Source organism: Columba livia, chromosome 1 (genome assembly GCF_036013475.1).
Source record: "Columba livia isolate bColLiv1 breed racing homer chromosome 1, bColLiv1.pat.W.v2, whole genome shotgun sequence".
Lineage (NCBI taxonomy): Eukaryota > Metazoa > Chordata > Aves > Columbiformes > Columbidae > Columba > Columba livia.
Window position 1 is genome coordinate 120,378,825 of NC_088602.1, and position 20,348 is coordinate 120,399,172.

Sequence of the window (20,348 nt, forward strand, 5' to 3'; positions counted from 1 at the left end):
CGCCGCGCTCCGTTTCCCGCCAGCGGGGCCCCCACCGCCCCCTCCCGCCCCCCCCCACCCCGGCCCTGCCCGTGCTCCGCCACCCGCGGTGCCATGGCGAATGGGACGGTGGCCACCGCATCCCCCGCTCCCTCGGCCGGCTCGGGGCCCGGCCCGCCAGCGGGACGGGGCGAGGCCCGCGGGAGGAGGGCTCGGCTCGCCGCCTGCCCACGTCCCCTCCCCGGCCGAGGAGGAGGAGGAGAAACCGAGCGAGGTCCCGGTAGAGCGGTTAGGAGAGGGTTCGAGAGAGCCCTCCTCCCCCGCCCGGAGGGGAAGAGGAAAGGAGAGCCGTGGCGGGCGGCGGAGGATGATAACTTAGGGCCGTGGCTGGCGGTGGGAGCTGCCCGCTGTGCCCGGGCCAGGGCGGCTGGAGGGCGGCAGCGATGTCCCAGGGCACGGCAGGAGGAGAGGGAGCGCCCCAGGTGCTGCCGGAGGGGAAGGAGAGGCAGAGGAAGAGGAGGCGGAGGAAGAAGAAGGAGAGCAAGACGCGGCTGGTGCACTCCAACTTGCTGCTACCTGAGGCCGAGGCGGACAAGTCCAAGAGGACGGTCCTGGCCAGCAACCGCCTCAAGACCACCAAGTACACGGCGCTCTCCTTCCTGCCCAAGAACCTCTTTGAGCAGTTCCACCGCCTGGCCAACGTCTACTTCGTGTTCATTGCGCTGCTCAACTTTGTGCCGGCTGTCAACGCCTTCCAGCCCGAGCTGGCCTTGGCCCCCGTGCTCTTCATCTTGGCGGTTACTGCCATCAAGGACCTGTGGGAGGATTACAGCCGCTACCGCTCCGACAAGGAGATCAACCACATGGAGTGTCTGGTGTACAGCAGGTGAGGCGGGGTGGGTGCTGGGGATGGGGAGCACCGCGGTGGCAGCTGGTCATGGAGCCCAGCTGGGCACGGGGCTTGGGCGAGCAGGGGTGTGGAAGCAGAGTGGCGAGCAGGTCCATTGTGCAGGGCTTTCATTTCCACTCCAAGCATGAAGAAAGTCCGAGTTGTCCCCGGAGGTGGCATCTCCCATCTCTTTATGCAGAACTGTGGGAGTTCCTACAGCCCTGTACCTTCAGGTGAAAGTGGATCTGCTCTGATCGGTGAGGTCCCACAGTAAATCACCGATTTATGAGTAAGCAACATTTTTTATAGGTCTACACGTGCGCTCCCGGCTTGTTAACGTTTTGTGCTTTAAAGGAAGGACAGTGCATGGCAAAGTGAACGTAAGCATCACAAGCAGCGTTTGATTTGCAAACCTTTATGAGGACACTTACCAGCGTGAGTGGTCAGTTACACAAGCTGCGGGCATTAATTTGGTTTCAGCAATATGAGACCTCATTCAAGCAATCTTCTATTAAATCTTCAGTGAGCAAAGGAAGGGTAGAGGCCAGAGGTTTCTACTTTTGAGTTAGGACTGTGAGGTTACATGGCATGAACTAGCGAGCCTGAGCTATGTTTGCTTTTCTAAAGAGTGAGGCAGACTTTCCATTGAACATTTACTTTCAAGTGAATGCTTTTTATTTATTGTCTCAAGTGTCATAATTCCCAGTGACTTCACTATTTCCCAAAACCCGTGGATGGAGCATTAGATCATTTATCTCCTTTGTTGTTTTTTTTTTTTTTTTTAACTAATCTGGGCTATACATTTAGACCACAGCCTTCGCATCCATAAATCATACTGAAATTACTTTTGCCCCAACATTTATGTCCTCAGAATCCAGCTTTACAGAATTTTTTTTGCTTTTCTTTCCGTGCCACATGGTCATTTTGTAGTAGCTAAGGCTAAGGTTTTCTAGGGACTGAGAGAAGAACATATTTTCAGAGACAGCAGGTTTTAGCTCTCTTTCTGATGCTTCTAAGTCTAACAGAAACGAAACACGTGCCAAGAAGCTTACACTCTGGTTCCACAGGCTGTCTGGGAGGGGTACTCTCGGCTGACGTAAGCACCGAGGCAGAGAGCAACTCTCCTATTGCAAGAAAGGCATGTGAAAAAAAAAAAAAGCAAAAAATAACTCAGAATAGGCTGCATTTTTAACATCAGCAGACTCAGCTTGTTATTTCACAAACTCGTATCGCAGAAGAAATCTCACCCTGGGATATTCCGCCACCAGTAGATATGCATGCATGGGAACACAAGTAAAATGGCCTTATTTGTGTAAACTAAACCAAAAATAACCTAGCCAGATCACAAATGGAGGCCATCGCTAACCCAAGGCTGTGCCTGATGCCTTGCTTGCCTGTAGCTGTCCTCAACTCTGAGCAGTTCTGGCATTGGGGTAAATGGGTGGCAGGAGGGCTAGTAAGGGACTATTTTTGCAGTTAAGTAAAATAGTGCTAAAGAAGATGGGTAATCTCACCAAACAAAATCAGTTTAGAAATAAGCTCTCATGCCTTCTGTGTTGAAAAGAAAGAACTACCTGTTGTAGAAGCTGTTCAAAATATTAACAAATACCACTACTGGGATATTAGTTCTGGAATGTTTCTACCCCCCTGTGATTTTCCATACCTCTCTCTGCTGCCAAAAAAGTAGACGTGACTATGAGAAAATGTGCACCTTTGGCGGTAATTTCACTTGTGCTCTTTTGGGAGTCCCAGCAAAGTGCCCTGCCCTTTGTTCTGCCTATGATGTGCCAGAGTAAAAGTCAGAATTGTTCCTTTTACTGCGGAGTTTGGGTTACTGTTGAGTGACACAGATTACTTTGGGAGTAGTTTGCCTTTTCATTTGCATCAAGGGCACACATTGGCCTAATCCCTGTGGAGCAGCAAACGTGGAAGCTTTGGAAGTCCATCACCTGTCAAGGCACAGCTTTCTGGCTGGGAGCAGAGCTGAACCAAGTGTCCTCTGCAGAAGCTTAGTCCCTAGGAGCAGCTCACCTATTTCCACCTTCCAGTATTCCCAAGGAAAAGCTCTCCTCTCACAGTTAAAAAATAAAAACAAAACCAGGAGGTTAAAATAATTTGCTTATATGTTTTTAATCTGCTCACTTTTTCCTCTTTTTTAGCCTTTTTTTTTTTTTTTTTTTAAACTTCACCAGTTCACCTTTTTGAATATCTCCCAGCCTCAGTGAGTGAGATGGGACTAGAAACTTGCTGGGTTTGGAGATAAAAACTAAGATTCTTACTAACTCAAATGACAGGGAACCAAGATTGAGAGATTTATATCAAGGTCATGAAAGTTGCTGGGTGTGGGTTCAAAAAAAGATGTTTTCTCAGAAAGATGTCATGCCAGGGGAAACACAAGTGGTTGGACGTTACTTTTACTTTGTTTCCTTGGACTCTTTGTTTCTGGAAAAAATGTTGAAGTATAAATGTCACCTAAGTAGGTAATAAATGACAGCTTTTCTCCCCACATCCGTTTGATGCTGATCACTCTATCAGTTTTACCACCTTTTGGCCAAGCCAGACTCTCTCTCTCTCTCTCCCCCGCTCTGCCACTTCCTTGTGGTGTGGCAGAGGCAGAGTGTGATGCAAATGCTTGTCCTCGATAGAGATGCTTCTGTAGGTGGGGCAGGTTAATGAACATTGCTGCAGTCCTGTGCTCCCCTAGAGCTGCCACAGAGCAAGCGACTCTTCTCTTTCTGGTCAGTACTCTAGCTCTCAGAGGTCTTCTGCAAGATGGGATGTATCTGAGTGCCAGGGTGGTTGTCTGCACCTTGATGGGCTTCCTTTCCTGCCAGCCTCCCACACAGCTGTGAGAGAGCCACCTTGAGCACGGACTACAGCGCTCAAACACAGACCACAGCAAATGACAGCGAATTACAACACTCAGCAACTTGAGACAGAGACTTTCCCATCAATAGCAGCAGAAAAAAACCTTCTATCGCATGTTATGTACTGTTTCATGACCCAGTAAAGATTCAAGTGGGATCCTGTCTGGTCTGTCATGCATCCTCCATGTGCTGCTTTCCTGGCTCCTGAAGGACGCGTCCCCTCTTAGACACAGCAGCAGTTAGTGATGCAAGATCTACAGGACAGAGAGAGAGCAAGGGTAGGCAGAACCTACTAATACTCAGCCCAGCTCATCAGGAGGAGGTTCAACAACAGGCAGGCAGTGTCCACTGGGAGGTTCCCCAGAGCAGCCAACGTGGGCAGATCATGTCAGTCTTCCGATGTGGGGGACAATGCTGTTCTCCTGCTGTGCTGACAGCTTGACAGCTGGTGCACAGACTGGGCCGTCTTCCTCCTGCCTGCCCAGTGCTGTGGACTCAGATGACCCATTCTCATACAGCCACTGCCGGGTCAATGACTCAGTGGCTCATAGTTGGCAACATTTATCAGACGACAGAACAGCAAAGGATGATGCAACCTGAAGTAAAAAGCTGAAGGCAGATGCAGCTTGTTTTCACAGAAAGAAGACAGGTTTTGTTTAGCAATTCTGGTTATTTTGGAGAGTCCCTCAAAAGATACTGCTTTCTAGAGTCAGAAGTTAGAACAGGAAAAGACCTGATTCTTCGAATAAATGGAAAGAAGCTGTTGAGTTTGAATTGGCAGCATATGTCCAGGAATGAAACACACTGGAGAATTGCAGACTTGTGTTGCTCTGCGATGGATTTTGCAGGTCTGCCTGTAAGAGCAGTCAGGATCTTGACAGGCAAAGAGGGAAGATTTCTTAGCCAAGAGAAGTTAATAGGGCCTCTGTCTGGAGGCCTTTAAGGGCACCTCTCCTGTTTGGCAATACAGAGGAAATTAGGCACTTACTTAAGCGGACAGTTTCACAGGTCATTTGGAATTTAGATTCCCTGCAGGTGCTTAAGTTAGGAATGCTGGATCACAGCCAAAACTCTTTCTTATTTGGTTTAAATGGAGGGAAGTTTACAAAGGCTTTAGAGCCCAGCCTGCAGAAAATGGTTTTGTGTGCATAACCGTTGCAAACCTGAGATCATCTTGGTCCACTCTCTTTGTTCTTCTTCCTCATTTCCATCACCCAGGGATGGAGGTTGAAGACTGGAGATTACAAATTCACACTCTTAACGGTGAAGTCTTGTTTGGCTGGTTACTTTCCTGCGTTATTATCTAGGACTTGGAGGATGGGAGGGTGATTTTTTTCTTTGCAGTTGCTGTCCTCCAGTGCTCATCAACTCTGGCTGGAGTTGTGGATTGTACATGGAAATGTTTGCTCTAAATAATTCCAGAATGCATGCATTGCTACTGCTGCTGCTAAATATTTGATAGGACTAAATTCGTCACTGGAGCAGAAGTGTTAAAACTCTTCTCAGCAGGGGCTTTGTTTTCGGTGTGCTGTTACAAAGTGTGGTATACATTTACATGGTATGTAAATAGAAGATGAATAGTGATAACTACAATCACAACAAATAGTGGCACTCATCCAGCAGGGAATTACATTTTGTTACTGACTCAGTGCCGTGTTGGTGAAATAATCTCTGCTGATGTTTTTCTAGGAGCCTTATGTTCAAAACCAAAGGGTTTTTCTTTTTAAATCTCCTCTTGAACTCTTGCTGCGTCCATTGAAGAGTATTGCTGAAGAGTGTAATGGTCTCTGCATACTGATCAGAGAGTGATAACAGCTTCGTCTGTCAACCTGTGACTTAGAAAATCCATGACAAATTGCAGTTTATGACCGGATATTTGTCTCCCCTGAGGGAAACAAATGTTGGAAAATGTTTAATGGGGCACTCAAGCAACTATCAAAGCAGGCTGTTTTACATTAAATGTTAATTTCTTTTTGAAAAACTCAAGAGGAGGAGAGAAGAGAGTTCGATTTGGGCATCAAGTTTCATACAGTTTCCAAAATGCTCTCCATTCGCCCTTCCTTCTGTCAACCTGTCAGTGAAAGCCATTCCAGCCTTCGAGAAAAAAAGATGCAGCAGCATTACCAATGGCACAGCAGATCCCACTCATGGCCTCTAAAATAGCCACATGATGGCTTGCCTGGCAAACACTTCACTTCTTAGGTGCCTTGTTTTGCTGGGAGCACCAGTCGCTGAGGAGCTGGGTTGTGATTCTCTCCCACTGCTACCCAAATAGACAAGAGCAGCTGCTTGTCCCATAATGTGCTGGCGGGGTAAGACATTTCTCACCAGAAGAAATAAGCTTGTTTCATCCCTTCCAGAACACAAATGTCACTAGATGTGATTCAAAAGGAAACTTCCTGGGATTACTCAGTTTCCTCTGTGAGTGAGCTTGGTGTACAGAAAGCTGAAAGGAGGAGTTTGGGCTGGGCTGGCAGTGAGTAAAGTCACTGGAAGATGTAGTAGAAGCTCTTCTGTTAGACTGATAGGGAGGAATTTCATTCTGCAGGAGAGTTTATCCTAGTAGCAAGGGATGTCTCTGCTAATCTTTTGAGACGTAGCCAGCTGCAATGCGCAGGAGAGCCCATCTGTCTGTCCAACTATACATATGCAGTTTATTTGCTATTCAGTGTAGGGCAAATTTTCTAAGTGCCTGAGTTTCACTACTGGAAAAGAAATATGTTTGCCTCTTTTTACTAAGCTCCTTCATTTGTATAGAATGTCATGAGAGCAGTTGTAGGCTGTTTCACATGCCTCTGGCTAGCCGCCAAAGAAGATGCTGTTAATCTCCACTGAAAGACCTAGTGATGTCCCCAGATTTATTTTTGCAGATATGTGCTGCACTCTGGAGAGACACCATAGCTTGCGCTAAGCAGACCACAGCCCAGAAGTATAAGTGGCCACCTTGTGTGCAGATCTGCTTGCTCTTACGTGTCAGTATTATCTTGAAACCATGATTATTGCTAGAGGTGGCTGAAAGAATAACAGATCTATTTGATTCTGCCAGAGTACATTTCCAAAGAAACTGTACAAGAGGAAAGAACTGCATGTATCGTTCAACTCTTCCTGATACTGTGATTCCAGATTCTACCTTCCGCGTGTAACCTAGTCAGCAGAACTGAAAACCAGAACTGAAAACCCTGACAACCATGCTACAGATCAATGTTTTATGGAACTGCTTATTAGCTAGCATGACATAACTCACTCAGGGCATTCCTCCTGCTAGCAGGCTAATCCTCCAGAAGTACTCATTAGAGTAGTGCTCTCAGGCTCTGCCTGGGAGGCCTTAATTTTACTATGGCATGTTGGAGGACTCCAGGGAATAAAGAAGACTTTAACAGCTTCTTGTGGTTTTCTCTCCTCCTCCTGACTAATGTTGGCTGACAAGGAAGATGAAAATCCAGAAAGGAGGGTCCCTGCTACTGGGCAGGAGTTAGTCAGACACCTCATTCAGGCTTTCACAACCCTTATGGGTGGACAGGCTGCCTATCTTGACATAGTAGCAGGAGAAGTCCGAGTGCCAAATCTCCCCTTGCTGTGTAATCCAGCATGCTTCCCATTTGCCCAAGAGCAGTCTGAAGACATGCCTGTCCCCCTGCAACACTAGTCTTTTGGGGTATGTGGAGTTTTTGTGTATATACACAGTGAAAGCAATGCAGCTCACAAGCCAAATGCACAGCTTCAGGGCTACGCCCAATTTGCAGGATTTACGCCTTGCAGGCTTGGTTTTAGCAACCACAGATATTGAGAGCAATTAAGTTCATGAAAAGCAGAACGATTTGTTTCACTTCACATAGTTGAGGAGGCAAACTAGTTTCCATGGCTTACCTTCAGCCTCAGTGTTTTCACTTGGGAGTTGGCACTAATGCAACTGTGTTGGTGGCCAGTCATGTTTGTACCCAGAAGAGATCTGCAGTAGAAACGCAATCTAAACCCTGCTGCTACCCTGCAGCAATACCTACTCACCTTGTCTCACCAGAATGGGGAAGCAAGACAGCCGGAGTCTCCATGCGCTGGGCCAGTGGATTTCAGTGAATGGCACAATCATAAAGTGAGGAGCCAACTCGATACTAAAAGCCAGGACACTGACCTCTTATTGATAAATTTGTGCAGGTATGGGCAGCAGCTTCCTCTGATGTATGTCAAGCACAAAAGTTGACCCACACCCAAAATGCAGCAAATATATGAAAGACACCAGCTTGTAGTTTCTCCTAGGTAGGTGCTTGTGGTGGTGTGGAGGGGAGAGCAGGTGCAAAGGGCATGACAGTGACATCCTGTCCCTGGAGCTTGAGTGGCACTAATATTGAGCTTAAATGAGGAAATAAACGTACATACACAAACACATCTTTGATTCTGAAATATTCCATAAAGCAAGCCTCAGATTTAGTTTGAGGAAGGTAACCTGCGAGTTTCTGGATGAAATGGTTTGATTTTTGCTGCGTGTCCAGGAAAAGGGAATAAGAGAGGGGGAAGTAAAGAGCTTACAGTGCCCGTAGGACATGAGCAGGACATGAGGACATGAGGACATGAGAGGAACAACTCTCTCTCCTGTACAGTTTCTAGGATATAGCTGCACGACCTGTCTGTGGAAAGCCACTAGCCACCCAGCTAATAGGTTGTTCTGTCCTGTGGGCTGCTGAGGATATCTAACCCATATGAGCTGGTAAACTATCACCTAGTTCTTTGCTGCAACAGGATAAGTGTTTTTATTCTGAGACTGTTGCAGGTGACGATCTCTGCCATGATCAGCCTATATTCTTAAGGCCACATTGGTCAAACGACAGTCTTGAGCTGGCAAGGCGTCTGTTTTCAGGGGCGAGGCATGCATTTTAGGGGTGGGGATCATCTACTGTCTCCTCTGCTATTTTATTACAATTCTTGTCTGAGCACAATTTCTCTAGAGTGACAAATAGGCCGGTCTCTTCAGTGCAGCGGCAAACATTTGCATCATGCCCAGTCATTTCATAAACCCAGACTCTGCTGGAGATTTGTTATAATAGGCTTGGTGGTCACTTGTTTTGTTTTTATGTTCTGGTTGCTTGGAAATACTGACCTACTTCAAGTAAGAGTTTAAATGTTGGGCTGACAACTGCACTCCAGTTCTTATCTATTTATGCTGCTATTGTATTAACACTGAGGGTGTGAACACCGTTGCACAATATTTGATATTTCTGTAGTTTTGGTGGAGTTTTCAGTCCTGACCTTTGGAGATAAAGTCCATTATGAAGAGACACCATTTGTAACCTCTTTTACCTTTTACCTTATCTTATGCTTACTAGGCTTTTTCTAGATTGCACAGACATATACCTATATGCTTGTCCCTTGTCTGTTCACCTTCCCGCCTTCCACTGACAACCTGAATATGCCTGTTTTGGCTATGATGTTAGCTGATGTCTTTTTCTTCACTAACAAGTTGTTAGGCAAGTTGTTGTGAAATCTCCCATGATAACAAGGCCAACACAAAGTGCTGAACAGCAGTCACCTAAATACAATTGTGAGCATGTTCAGGATCTATCAAAATGCAGATATGGGGTAAGATTTCTCAGAGGAGATGCTGGTGGGCAATTTTATCAGGCAGATTTAGCAGCCAAACCCTTAAAGATGCAGGAAGTTCATTAAGTGCATTAGAAAGACATCATCTATTTGGGGCAAAAGTGGATTATAAGAAATCAAATTTAACCCAACCCAACTAGGTTTTATCTCACAGTTGTAGGGCGTTATTTTTGTGTGGGCCAACACTTATATTTGGGGTTCAGATGCCCTCTGTATTTTCTTTTTCTTCCTTTTTATAATTCCCATGTCCTCTTTGTCAGCCTCCCCTTGCTATACTTCCCTCTGCCATGCACCTGCAAAGCTGTGAAGGAAACCTTGATCTTATCCCGTTTGCCAGCAAAACGACATACATTGTTCTTATCTGCACACTTGAGAGCATTTTGACCCTCCTTCCCAATTGTATCTTCGTATCTTATCAGAGATGCTTGGATAGTGGTGCCTGTCTTCTGATAGACAGGTTGATTTGCATCTTAACTCTTCTGCATGTGCCACTACAGCTAATGTAACTGTAAACAGTAGTGAGCCACTGATTGTAGCTGGCTGGCAGGAAACCCTCTCAAGTGCTAATTAGTTTCTCTCTGACCTGACAAGGGTGTTTCCTGAAGGAGTTTGTCAGGTTCTTTCTGGGACATGAGATGAGATTTATTTCATATTGCTTTTAGCTAAAAGGTATGTGCATAATCTGACCAAGTCATCTACACTTGTGCCACAGTCAGTGGAGAGCACTGAATGGTTATGGAGGGAGGGGGAAATCCTTCCAGTTTATTTGGGATGCTTACCTTAGGTTAGTTTGAATCAGGAGGTCCTTACCTCTCTCTAGTGACCATACAGATGTTGAAACCTGCAGGCGATATTGCTAGGTGATCAGGGATTAGATCAGAGGTATCAGTGCTGAAATTATTCTCCTAATGTTGAGTATCACTGATTTACCCTTGGTTGTTGATTTCTGTGCGGGAATATTAGTGCCTGTCCATATGGGAGAAGAGGCGCGTGCAAACATATCATATAGCCATATAAGAGGTGCCATGCAGTGCCATGCCCAGATGACAAGCCCTGTTTGCTGTCTTAGAAGTCCTAAATTCTGTCCATCTGATTGCAGCATTTGACATTCTGCTCTTCCTGATTGTTCAGGCTTGAATGAACTGTCCCATATTGGGTTTTTCTTACATATGACTCTCATTTATTGTCAGTGCACTCCCCTGTGTGTGTCTGCTTTTTGTGATGGGATCATGGTTGTGTGTGGGAGCTCCTATTTCTGTCAGATCCTGTGGGATCTTTCCAGAATGCAAGTTCAACAGAAAAGCTGTGCCAGAGCTGAGCCAACCATCAGTGCAGTGGTGCTGATGTTTAATCTACCACACCCTTTTGCCGGGAGTCCAGTTTAAAGTCCATAACAGCCCTTGTCATGGACTGAACAATCCATGGCATCTCCTCAATTTGAGGAATACCAAGGGGACTCTATTTTTTAAGCCCTACCATATTATATAATAAACTTGACTTATTAGCAGTGAAATAGCTTTTCTTCTTGGAGTGGGACGTCTGCCAGCTCATGCCAGAAATGTGCGTGTAAGACCCATCTGCCAAAGAATACTGCAGCATTGGATCCCCAGCGTGACAGGGAATTGCTGTGCACAGAGCTAGCCAAGCTAGCACTGAAATATAGGCTAGGACAAAATGTCAACAACCAGTGGATTCTGTGTGTTTGCCAAGTATTTGGTTGTTGATGTGTTTGATGCTTTGTTGTTGGTTTGGTTTGGTTTGGCGTGTGTGTTTGATTTTTTTGTCCAGTTAATAAACCAGGTAGAAATTACCAGTTATTACCCCAGATTGAAAACTACTAAAGAATCGTGACCGATCTCACTATAGATAAAACTCATGAGAAAACTTAAGTCCAAAACATTTATCATTTCTCAGACAAAAAAAGTACTGAATAAGTGTCTTTTAAGCACATACAGTGTCTCTACCTTTTGAAGCCTTTGTTCAGTGTTTTAGTGTAAGGTTTCTCTAAAATTCCCTGTGGTTATTCTAAGTTCAGTCCTCCTTGGAATGCAGGGAGGAGAAGAGAAGGAGGAGAGTTCCTGAGTTTATTTTCAATGGCATTTGGTTTGGCTTGGAAGATCTTTATTTTGCTAATTTGGTCCTTGCATATTAATTCATGTTCTTCCTCTGCTGCTCCTAAATTGGAAACTTTCTATTTTACATCTGGCAATCTTGTCCTCAGTTGTTTAACCTTTATGTTTTATCATTAGCAATATTAATAACTGTTTTGTGCAGTGAATCCAGCCTCTTAGTCATAATAACGTTCCCTTCAGCAACTTCTAGAAAGACTTTCAGGTTCGTTTTGTTGTTTTGTGTTCTAACCACCATCTGTATTTACAAGAAGCATGCCTGAGTCGATGGCGCTGCACCCTACCAAAAAGTTTTAAGCAAGAAAAACACAATACTTGTTCTTTACTCTTTACCACTGGAAGAAAGTTGAGAAACACAAACACATCTACAGAAGTGGTTAAGACCAGTGGTGCATTGCCCCAACGAGTCGAGCAGTATTCAAACTACATGCAAACTGATCATTCAGGAGCAGAGTTCTTACTGAATATACATCCAGATGTCCGTCACTTCTGTGGAACGTCTCCTCATCCATGTCTAACTTTTTTCTGACCTTCTTTTGTCACTCATTAGTTCCAGCTGGATTCCTCAGCAGTGCATTCTGCAGAGGTCAAACACAATATGAAGATATTGTCTGCAAGCAAAGGTCCCCAGTCAGTGTTCCCTGTAACTTTTATTACTGTGCTACACACCTCTACGTATTTAGTGGGAGTGCTAAGGTGGTGTGCAGTACACAGTGCGGAACTATGAGCCGTGTATTTACAAAGTTTAGTCTGTTCATCCTTTTTGCCAAGTATAGTTCAAATACGAAGCAAAGGCCAGAAAAAGAGAGTTTTTGAGTTTTTTTTAAGTGCGACTTTTATGCAGCTGGATACATGAATGCCAGTCCTTAAAACTCTCAGCTGTAAAAAGTGTGTTTATACGGCACACATTCAGAGTGAAGCACGTTTGTCCCAGCTGGTATATCTAAACACCTTCAGAGCACCGTGCAGGGGTATTTGCTCCTCTGGAAGCATCATGGGCCATTACTGCTGTGCTGTCTCTTGGCAGGGCTTGTCAGCTCCAACGTGGCCAAGTTCACATGACTGACAGGTTTCTGTTTGTGGATAAGGCACAGCTGGGAGTTTGGGACCCTGCACTCTGCTCTAATTTATTGTTCTTAGGCTGAAAAAAGACAGTAAGAATGTTCAGTAAATGCAGGTGCAAATTTCATGACTGCTCAGTTTTGGGGCCTTATTTCAGGTTGACTGTGACCACGATGAGGAAGTAAATTGTAAAAAATAGAACCCTGTCAAAACACTATTTTTTAAGAGACATGTATATAATAGGTGTGATTTAGCACATCAACATAGATCAAATTACCAGAGGACTCATGATTCAGGATGGAAAAGCAAATTAAACAAGCCAGATTTAGGCTTAAGGTATTAAAGTGAAGCAGATGTAAACAAGTGCTACTGCAAGTTGTTATCCTTCTACCGTATTTCTGCCATCTGAATCCATTTTTACTGACAACTTGAATGAAGTGAAAAAGCTGCTTTTTAATTTCTTAGGAAGGGCAGGCAACGCACAATAGCCGAGAATGTGGAAATCCAGTCTTGTCACCATGACCTGGGATTATGTGTTGGCCAGCTCAGACATTTTTGTTCCTGGTTCTCCATTTCCAGGAGAGGTGCTTTACTTCTGAAGTTGTGATTTGAACTCTCCTGGGCTGATGGTTGACAAAGAGATGGCGCTGCAGGGGTAGTGCAGTCGGTCCTTAGTGCAGCCTGCTAGGAGAGGGAAGAACAGACTTCGTGGATCAGTAGTGCTGGCTCTGTCGTTTCAAGTTATTAAAATAACACTTCAGTGTTTTTTTAAAAGACATTTTTCTAGATGGTTTCTAATGCCCGTAATAATTTTAGATGCTGGGAAGTAAATATTTTTCTTCTACCGGTGTGTTTTGGGTTTTTTTCCCACTTGGCAAGCAGTGGTATTTGGGGGTTCTGTGTTTTGTTTTGGTTATTCTTCTATAATATTTAGGATGAAGTAGAAATCAGCTTTGCTACCAACACCTTGCAGATATACACACACAAAATACCTGAACTTGCCAAAACAAGTTATTTTTGCATCAGCGTTCTTGAGTTTATTTTGTGCTTGCATATTTTCAGAAAAAAAGAGTGCTTCTTACCAGGTGCTGTGAACAAAACATTATGTCTGCAAGACGGACAAACCGATGGATTTTTAATCAAAACTATAGAGGTCAGCTATGGGAGAGACAGCTGAAGAAAAATAGGCAAAATTTGATTATTAGAAGCAGCTTAAGATAAGACCAATGCTAAGATAAATTTAAAAATAGGGCAAAAGACAAATGGTGTTCTGACCTCTAATGCCAGAAAAGTGCAATAGGACAAGGGGGCATGGGCTTAAACTCTGCCAGGGGAAATTTAGGCTGGATATTAGAAAGAAATTCTTTACAGAGAGAGTGGTCAGGCATTGGAATGGCCTGCCCAGGGAGGTAGTGGACTCGCCATCCCTGGAGGTTTTTAAATTGAGATTGGACATGGCACTTAGTGCCATGATCTAGTAAACGGACTAGAGTTGGACCAAGGGTTGGACTTGATGATCTCTGAGGTCTTTTCCAACCCAGTCGATTCTGTGATTCTGTGATTCTGTGAAAAATTAACTGTTAGGGGATACAACTGGGTGTTGAAATGAGCCCTGGGAGGACACTGGGGCTCTGTGATGGTTTTGATTTACATCTAGCCCTTGATTTCGTTTTTTTTTGATGGTCAGTTTTGTATATCATGACAGACCAATTTTGCTTCACAAACACATGAATTCTCTCCCTGCAGCCAGATGGGAGCATCACCTGTAAGAGAAAGTCAGCGGTCCTGAGGCAAAGCTATATCCTCCCCAGGTCAGGGTGTTAAAGATGTTGGTGAATGAAGATGTTATCACCGTATCCTTCCTGCTCATCTGGAGCACTGTTAAATATCCCATCCACGATAGAGTCTTGTTCCCTCCTCCCCCTTTTTTTGTCTTCTCATTTGTTCTGCTGTCTTGTTGAAGACATGGCCTGTTGGAGAGGGTTCAGAGGAGGACTATGAAAATTATTAGAGGCTGGAACAGCTCTCCTGTGAGGACAGGCTGAGAGAGTTGGGGTTGTTCAGCCTGGAGAAGAGAAGTCTCTGGGGAGACCTTATTGCGGCCTTTCAGTACTTAAAAGGGGCCTATAAGAAAGATGGGGACAGACTTTTTACCAGGGTCTGTTATGACAGGACAAGGGACAACGGTTTTAAACTAGAACATGGGAGATTCAGACTAGCCACGAGGAAGAAATTTTTTACAGTGAGGGTGGTGAAACACTGGCCCAGGTTGCCCAGAGAGGTGGTTGATGCCCCATCCCTGGAGACATCCCAGGCCAGGCTGGACGGGGCTCTGAGCAACCTGATCTAGTTGAAGATGTCCCTGCTCATTGCAGGGCGTTGGACTAGATGACCATTAAATGTCCCTTCCAACCCAAACTATTCTATGAATTGCTGGAAGTTCTTCAAGCATTTGGGGAAAGAGGACAGCATTGAATCTTGTACTTGTGGGGAGTCAGCAGATCTCCACTAGAGTCTTCAGCAGGATCTTGAGCAAGTTGCACAACCCTTTCTGCATGTCAAAGGCACAGTCTGCAAAATGGAAACAGCATCATTTATGTCACAGGGTTTTTGAGGTTTGGACTGGGACTTTTAAAAGACATCTTTGTTGTGACTTGCTTTCCCGTAAAACTGAATGGGAGTTCAGTGTCTTGGTTTTCTGATTTCAGGGGTTTTCAAAGCAGCTATCTTATGTGGAAAAGCTGGGTTTTTTTTCTTTCCTCGGATTTTTGGGTTATTAGTGATCTGATTTAAGAATCTCTTTACATGGAGTTAAAAAAATAGGTTATAGAAAAACTACAGTCCCGGTTATAAAGAAATCTGTATCGACCATCTGTAAGGATGTGATTAGTCCCAACATACTGTCGTAAATGGATTATAATTAGTCTTCTTGTCCCATGATTCTCAGGGGAACTCTGAAGAAAGGTGGGCATTTAGTTAAGACAAAGCAAAACATTTGGAAATGCCATGTGCTGAAATAACCACTTTCAAAAATGCCTCTTTATGGAAAAAAGTGTTGCTCTATGGTAACAGTTGCCAACTAGTAGAGGTAGAAGAATTTAGAAGGAAAGGAACAACATAAAGTAGAAATGTATGTACAGTGACAAATTATGGGCAGAAAGAGAGAATATCCAAGTTCTCCATGGTATTCCTTAGCTACAAATAATCCTGTGAAATATTTGTTCCAAAAGTCAAATAAAAAAAGACTTCAAAGCAAAGAAGGGTAATAGAAGGGTAATACTGAAACCATCTCTAGCAGGTTTATTCTGAAAATATTTCAGAAGGTGAGAAACTTTTCTCATGCAACAGTCTCACTGATTTTTACTGTAGGTTATGTTCTGCAAACACCGAGACATTAGGATTGCTTATGTCATCAGACTGAAAATGGAGTGTGTGTTTTTGCAAAACTTCTTTAGAGGAGTGCTGATAAAGGGGAAAACATTAAGCCCAATCTATGTTCACTTACCTTCCCTAGGGCTGGACTGTGCATCAGTTTTAAACTGAAAGAGGGCAGATTCAGGTTAAGAAGACATTTTTTACAATGAGGGTGGTGAGACACTGGAACAGGTTGCCCAGAGAAGCTATGGATGCCCCATCATTGAAAGTGTTCAAGGCCAGGCTGGACGGGGCCCTGAGCAACCTGATCTCGTTGAAGATGCCTCTGCTCATTGCAGCGGGCTGGAGTAGGTGATCTTTGAAGGTCCCTTCCAGTTGAAACCATTCTGTGGTTCTATGAAGCAGAATTAAGGACTTCCACAAGTATCTGATCAGAGGGAAAGCCGGGATTCCCAAAAGGGGTGAGAGTAAGGCATTAATTACCCTCTGTATCCACCAGCCGAACTTTCTTTAAACTGCTGAAGTTGCTTGGTGCTCTCTGAAACCATCTAGAGCATCATGAGTTTTGTCTTGCTTGGCTTCAGCTATTTGGATATTAGGCATTCAGTCCCACCGAACTCTGAGACCTTCTTACTAGCCTGGGCAGAAAGATGGGCATCTCCAGAGAGCTGTTTGTTCCATCCATCTTCCGCTGGGATGAATTACCCACCAGAAGTGCCCTTGCCCCCCTTGACAACTGCTGTGGAGATGTCTAGGCAAGTAGAGCAGATGAGATCTTTCACATCTGAAATAACATGAAATGAAAATGTCGTTTCACCAGGAAGGTGGATGTAGATGTGTGTAAACCTCGTCTTAACAGGAAAGTATTTTACCTTTGTACTGATGGTAACAAAATTGAATCACACTAACAGACCCATCACCTGCTTGTTTGACTTTGTTGTACATATGGAACTTTGTTATGGATTTCAGCCTAAATGTTATTGAGTTTTAGGTCTAATTACTGCTATTCTATCGCTTTGTACTAGCTAAGGATGTGGTCCCTCAGAAGCAGCTCTTCTCATCATGCTGTATCACTAAGCTGCTCATCAGCACTAAACCTCATGCTCTGTTATAGCCCAGTTTCATCAAAACTCCTGTAATTTTATTAGTGCATCTGCTGTTTTTCTAACAATTGTCATGCTCATACTTCATTTCTCACCGGAGAGACTTTGCTTTTCCTTTCAGCTGTGACTGAAGCTAGCAAACCCAGCAGCAAGCCAGAAGTCCAAACCTGGGCTATCCCCAGCCCTGAGCCAGCACATCACCAAAGGAGCCCTCTAATGTCAACCTCATGTTGCCGGCAGCTGGAGCCTCCCTGCCTGTTTACCTCTGCCACCACTCTCACAGTCCTTCAAAAGCTGCAGGCCTATCTGAGTCCACTCAAATTTACTGCCAAAACAGAGATAGTGGGCTAGCCCTTGTTGGTACCCTTTTAAAAAATGACTTGGGAGACCTTCTTACATTTCCTGAATAGTACTCAGGTTTTCTTATGTAAAGTGAGATACGAAAATGCTATTTCTGGTCATCTATAATTAAGAAGTTGTAATTTATGAATAGTCTGTGCTAAAGTCATTCCGGCAAGGACTTTGATGCTACAGGAAGCATTCCCCTATCGGATACATAGGCATTTTAAATGCTTTTCCATTTTCATTATAATTGACACCTCTGCAGAGTGGCATCCTCCGTAAAATCAGGGAATACCTGAAAATGTCACGTACTCAGCATCTGCCCACTGTCCATGCTGTCTTCTGTACCTCTGTAATAATTTTGTAAACATTAGGCCATTTGAAGCAATACAAATGTTCTGCTTTATGTACAAGGGAAAGAGAGTTTGCTGAAGAGCTGATGGAGATAAATTGTTTTGTGAAGAAATACAGAAATGGAAAATTTGCATCCAGTATGACTCTCTAGATTCTTTTGGTGGTAGTGGAACATCTTTTTGCCTCTTTCCAAGCCTTCTGTTTTGTTTTTTACAGAGTGAGATGGGGGACAGGGGTACAAAAGACAATTCTATAAATAAGATGGAAAGGGGGCAGTGTTATTTTTCAGAAAGGAATATCATGTTATTCACTGACCCAGAAAAATGAGCCACGTGTACATTGTTTATAATTTAAAAATTAAGGAACTCTGTCTTATCGTCAGGTCTATAGAAGAGCTTTGGACTATAGCAGTTCAGGTATAGGAGTGAATGTTGGGACTCAGCAGTGTTGGAGTCCATTTTCTTCCCCAGTTCTGCCCGTCTGCCTGTGTGCTCTTGGACATTTTCTCCTGAAATGCACCCAGCAGTAGTTTTCCACCTGCATCGAGAAATGCCAGGAGATGCGGGAGGCATTGTGTATGGGTTCTGTGAAAGGTAAAAACAAGTTTATTGTCAGTAGGCTTAAAGTGCTGGATCTGTACTTTGCTAGAAAAAAGCTGGCATGTAAAAAGTAAGACAAACCTCCAAAACTTCTGCTACCCCTTATGTGAAGAGAAATGGTGAATTTTCTGATGTCTAGTGTTTGGGACTGAAGTCTGCTTCAAACTGCAAAAACTACGAGATGGTCTGCTTACTTGAACCTACCCAGTTCAGCTGTTTTGATCTACCCCAGCTGAGTTGTTGACCCAGCAGCTTTTTGTGCAATTTGGGAACATAACAAATGTAACAATTGGACAAATTCTAATTTAGTGCACACTACTGAAAAAAAAAATTGTACTCATTTGTTCTGTTATCACACCTACTGCTGTCACCCCATTGTTTATTTCCAGACCGTGTGATGATGAACAAAAGAGGGTTTTGGTGTTTCTTCGGGCCAAGAAGCTGTAGGTTTATTCTATAAATACAGCCTGAGTAGACTTGTAGGGAGGACTGAGGTGTATATTTTCTTTCAGGAGGGCTGTGCAGCATGCCTCAAATAGAGAGCCTTACTGATCAGGTGAGGATGATGAGTAAAGCCTCTTTCCTCCAGAGAGTACTTAGTTGCTTTCTCCAGGAGTGGGGGGTGGGGGTGGAAATGGTGCCAAACAAACAAACAGAAAATGGAAGTGTTCCAACTATCTGTAAAAGTTTTGTTTTCACACTGTGCGCTCCAGTCTCATTACAGCTTTTGAGGAGTAACAGTGATAGTCAGACATTCCTCAGATGGAAAGTGATGAGGGTGTGAATTGCTGTAGAAAAGCACTACTTCCAGTAATAACACAGCAGGTGTTTTGAAAGAAAGCTGCTCTAACCTTTCAGATAGCAGAGGCATCCCAGTAATTCTAAGAATCACAATCTACAAATGACTAATTTCACTGTTGCGTTCCTAATTAAGAGGGGAATAAAGATGTGAGGAAGCTGAATTTTGAAAGAATTTTTTTGACAAAGTAGCAGCTTCCTACTTCTGATCTGTCACTAAGAAATAGGAATGTCATTCATATGCAGTTTCAGGACCTCTGTGCCTGGATATTGCATTGCTAGCATTGATGGGCACTCCAGGTAGAAAAACTTACGCTTTGATCAAAGCCTGAGAAATTTAAAAGCATTGCACCATGAAAAATATATTACAGTTAGTGATACCAAGGTTGTCTGGTACTTATGTTGTCTTTGTGGCACAGGATGCAACTTCTTTAAAGGATTTCTGCATCAAGTTTTAAAGATTTAAAGATTTTGTCTGAATACAAATCCACCACATCACTTTTGGAATCATCTTAATGCTATAGTGAAAAACCTGCACATCATTTTCCATCTGGACTTTTTTTAGATTTAGTTCTTAGCCTGTGAATCTTGTTCTTTTCTTGCCTTATCATCTCTCTCATCCTTGCCCTGAGTAGCTGTTAACAAGTTTTGATCAGGTAATTTCTCATCCTCCTCTTTCTCAATTAATTAAACGAACACATCGTATAGCAACGCGGTATTATCCTTGGCAGTCACAGCATACCACAAGATCAAGACACATAGCTGTATGGTATCAATTCAGTTTACTAAGCAAAGTTCTTAATCTAAATGTTAATCCATTCTTGACAACCCAAATTATGAATCGCATCAAAATAATCTAGGGTCTTCTACTTGGACTAAATAGCACAAGTCCCATTATTTCTAGTGGATGCAAAATTAGTTCCCTCTTTCTGCATGGCAAAAGCGTAAGAATCAGAAGTAATGTGGACAGTTAAATAAAATTAATCTATTTGTCAGATTATCAGACCACAGATTACATGTTGCTTTATTACTTTAGAACATTATTCTGTTTTTCACTTCTCGCTTAGGACTATATTTTGCCTTTGGTTTTCATGCAAATCAGCTATTAATATAGGGGGAAATTTGCAGTGTTAAACATTGTGCAAGATATTCTGAGTACAGTGAGAATTAAACCCATTCCCACCCATTCTAGCATAGGAGTATAGGGATTAGTTCAGAGCCTTTTGCTTGGCAGAAATCTAAATGTACCAGAGACCTGT

The 20,348-nt window shown here is 43.7% G+C and overlaps 1 protein-coding gene across 2 annotated transcripts in view; it reads left to right on the forward strand.

The window, feature by feature from the left end:
• The first annotated feature begins 224 nt into the window (after nt 1-224).
• ATP10A (ATPase phospholipid transporting 10A (putative)) overlaps nt 225-20,348 on the forward strand; it is a 114,664-nt gene continuing 94,540 nt past the window's right edge. Inside the window, exon 1 of one of the 2 annotated variants that reach the window (XM_021287843.2) lies at nt 225-865. In XM_021287843.2, the coding sequence (XP_021143518.2) occupies nt 423-865 (443 nt within the window). In that variant the 5' untranslated portion in view covers nt 225-422. The remainder of the gene's footprint in view (nt 866-20,348) is intronic. The other variant, XM_065075396.1, reaches the window with a different exon arrangement.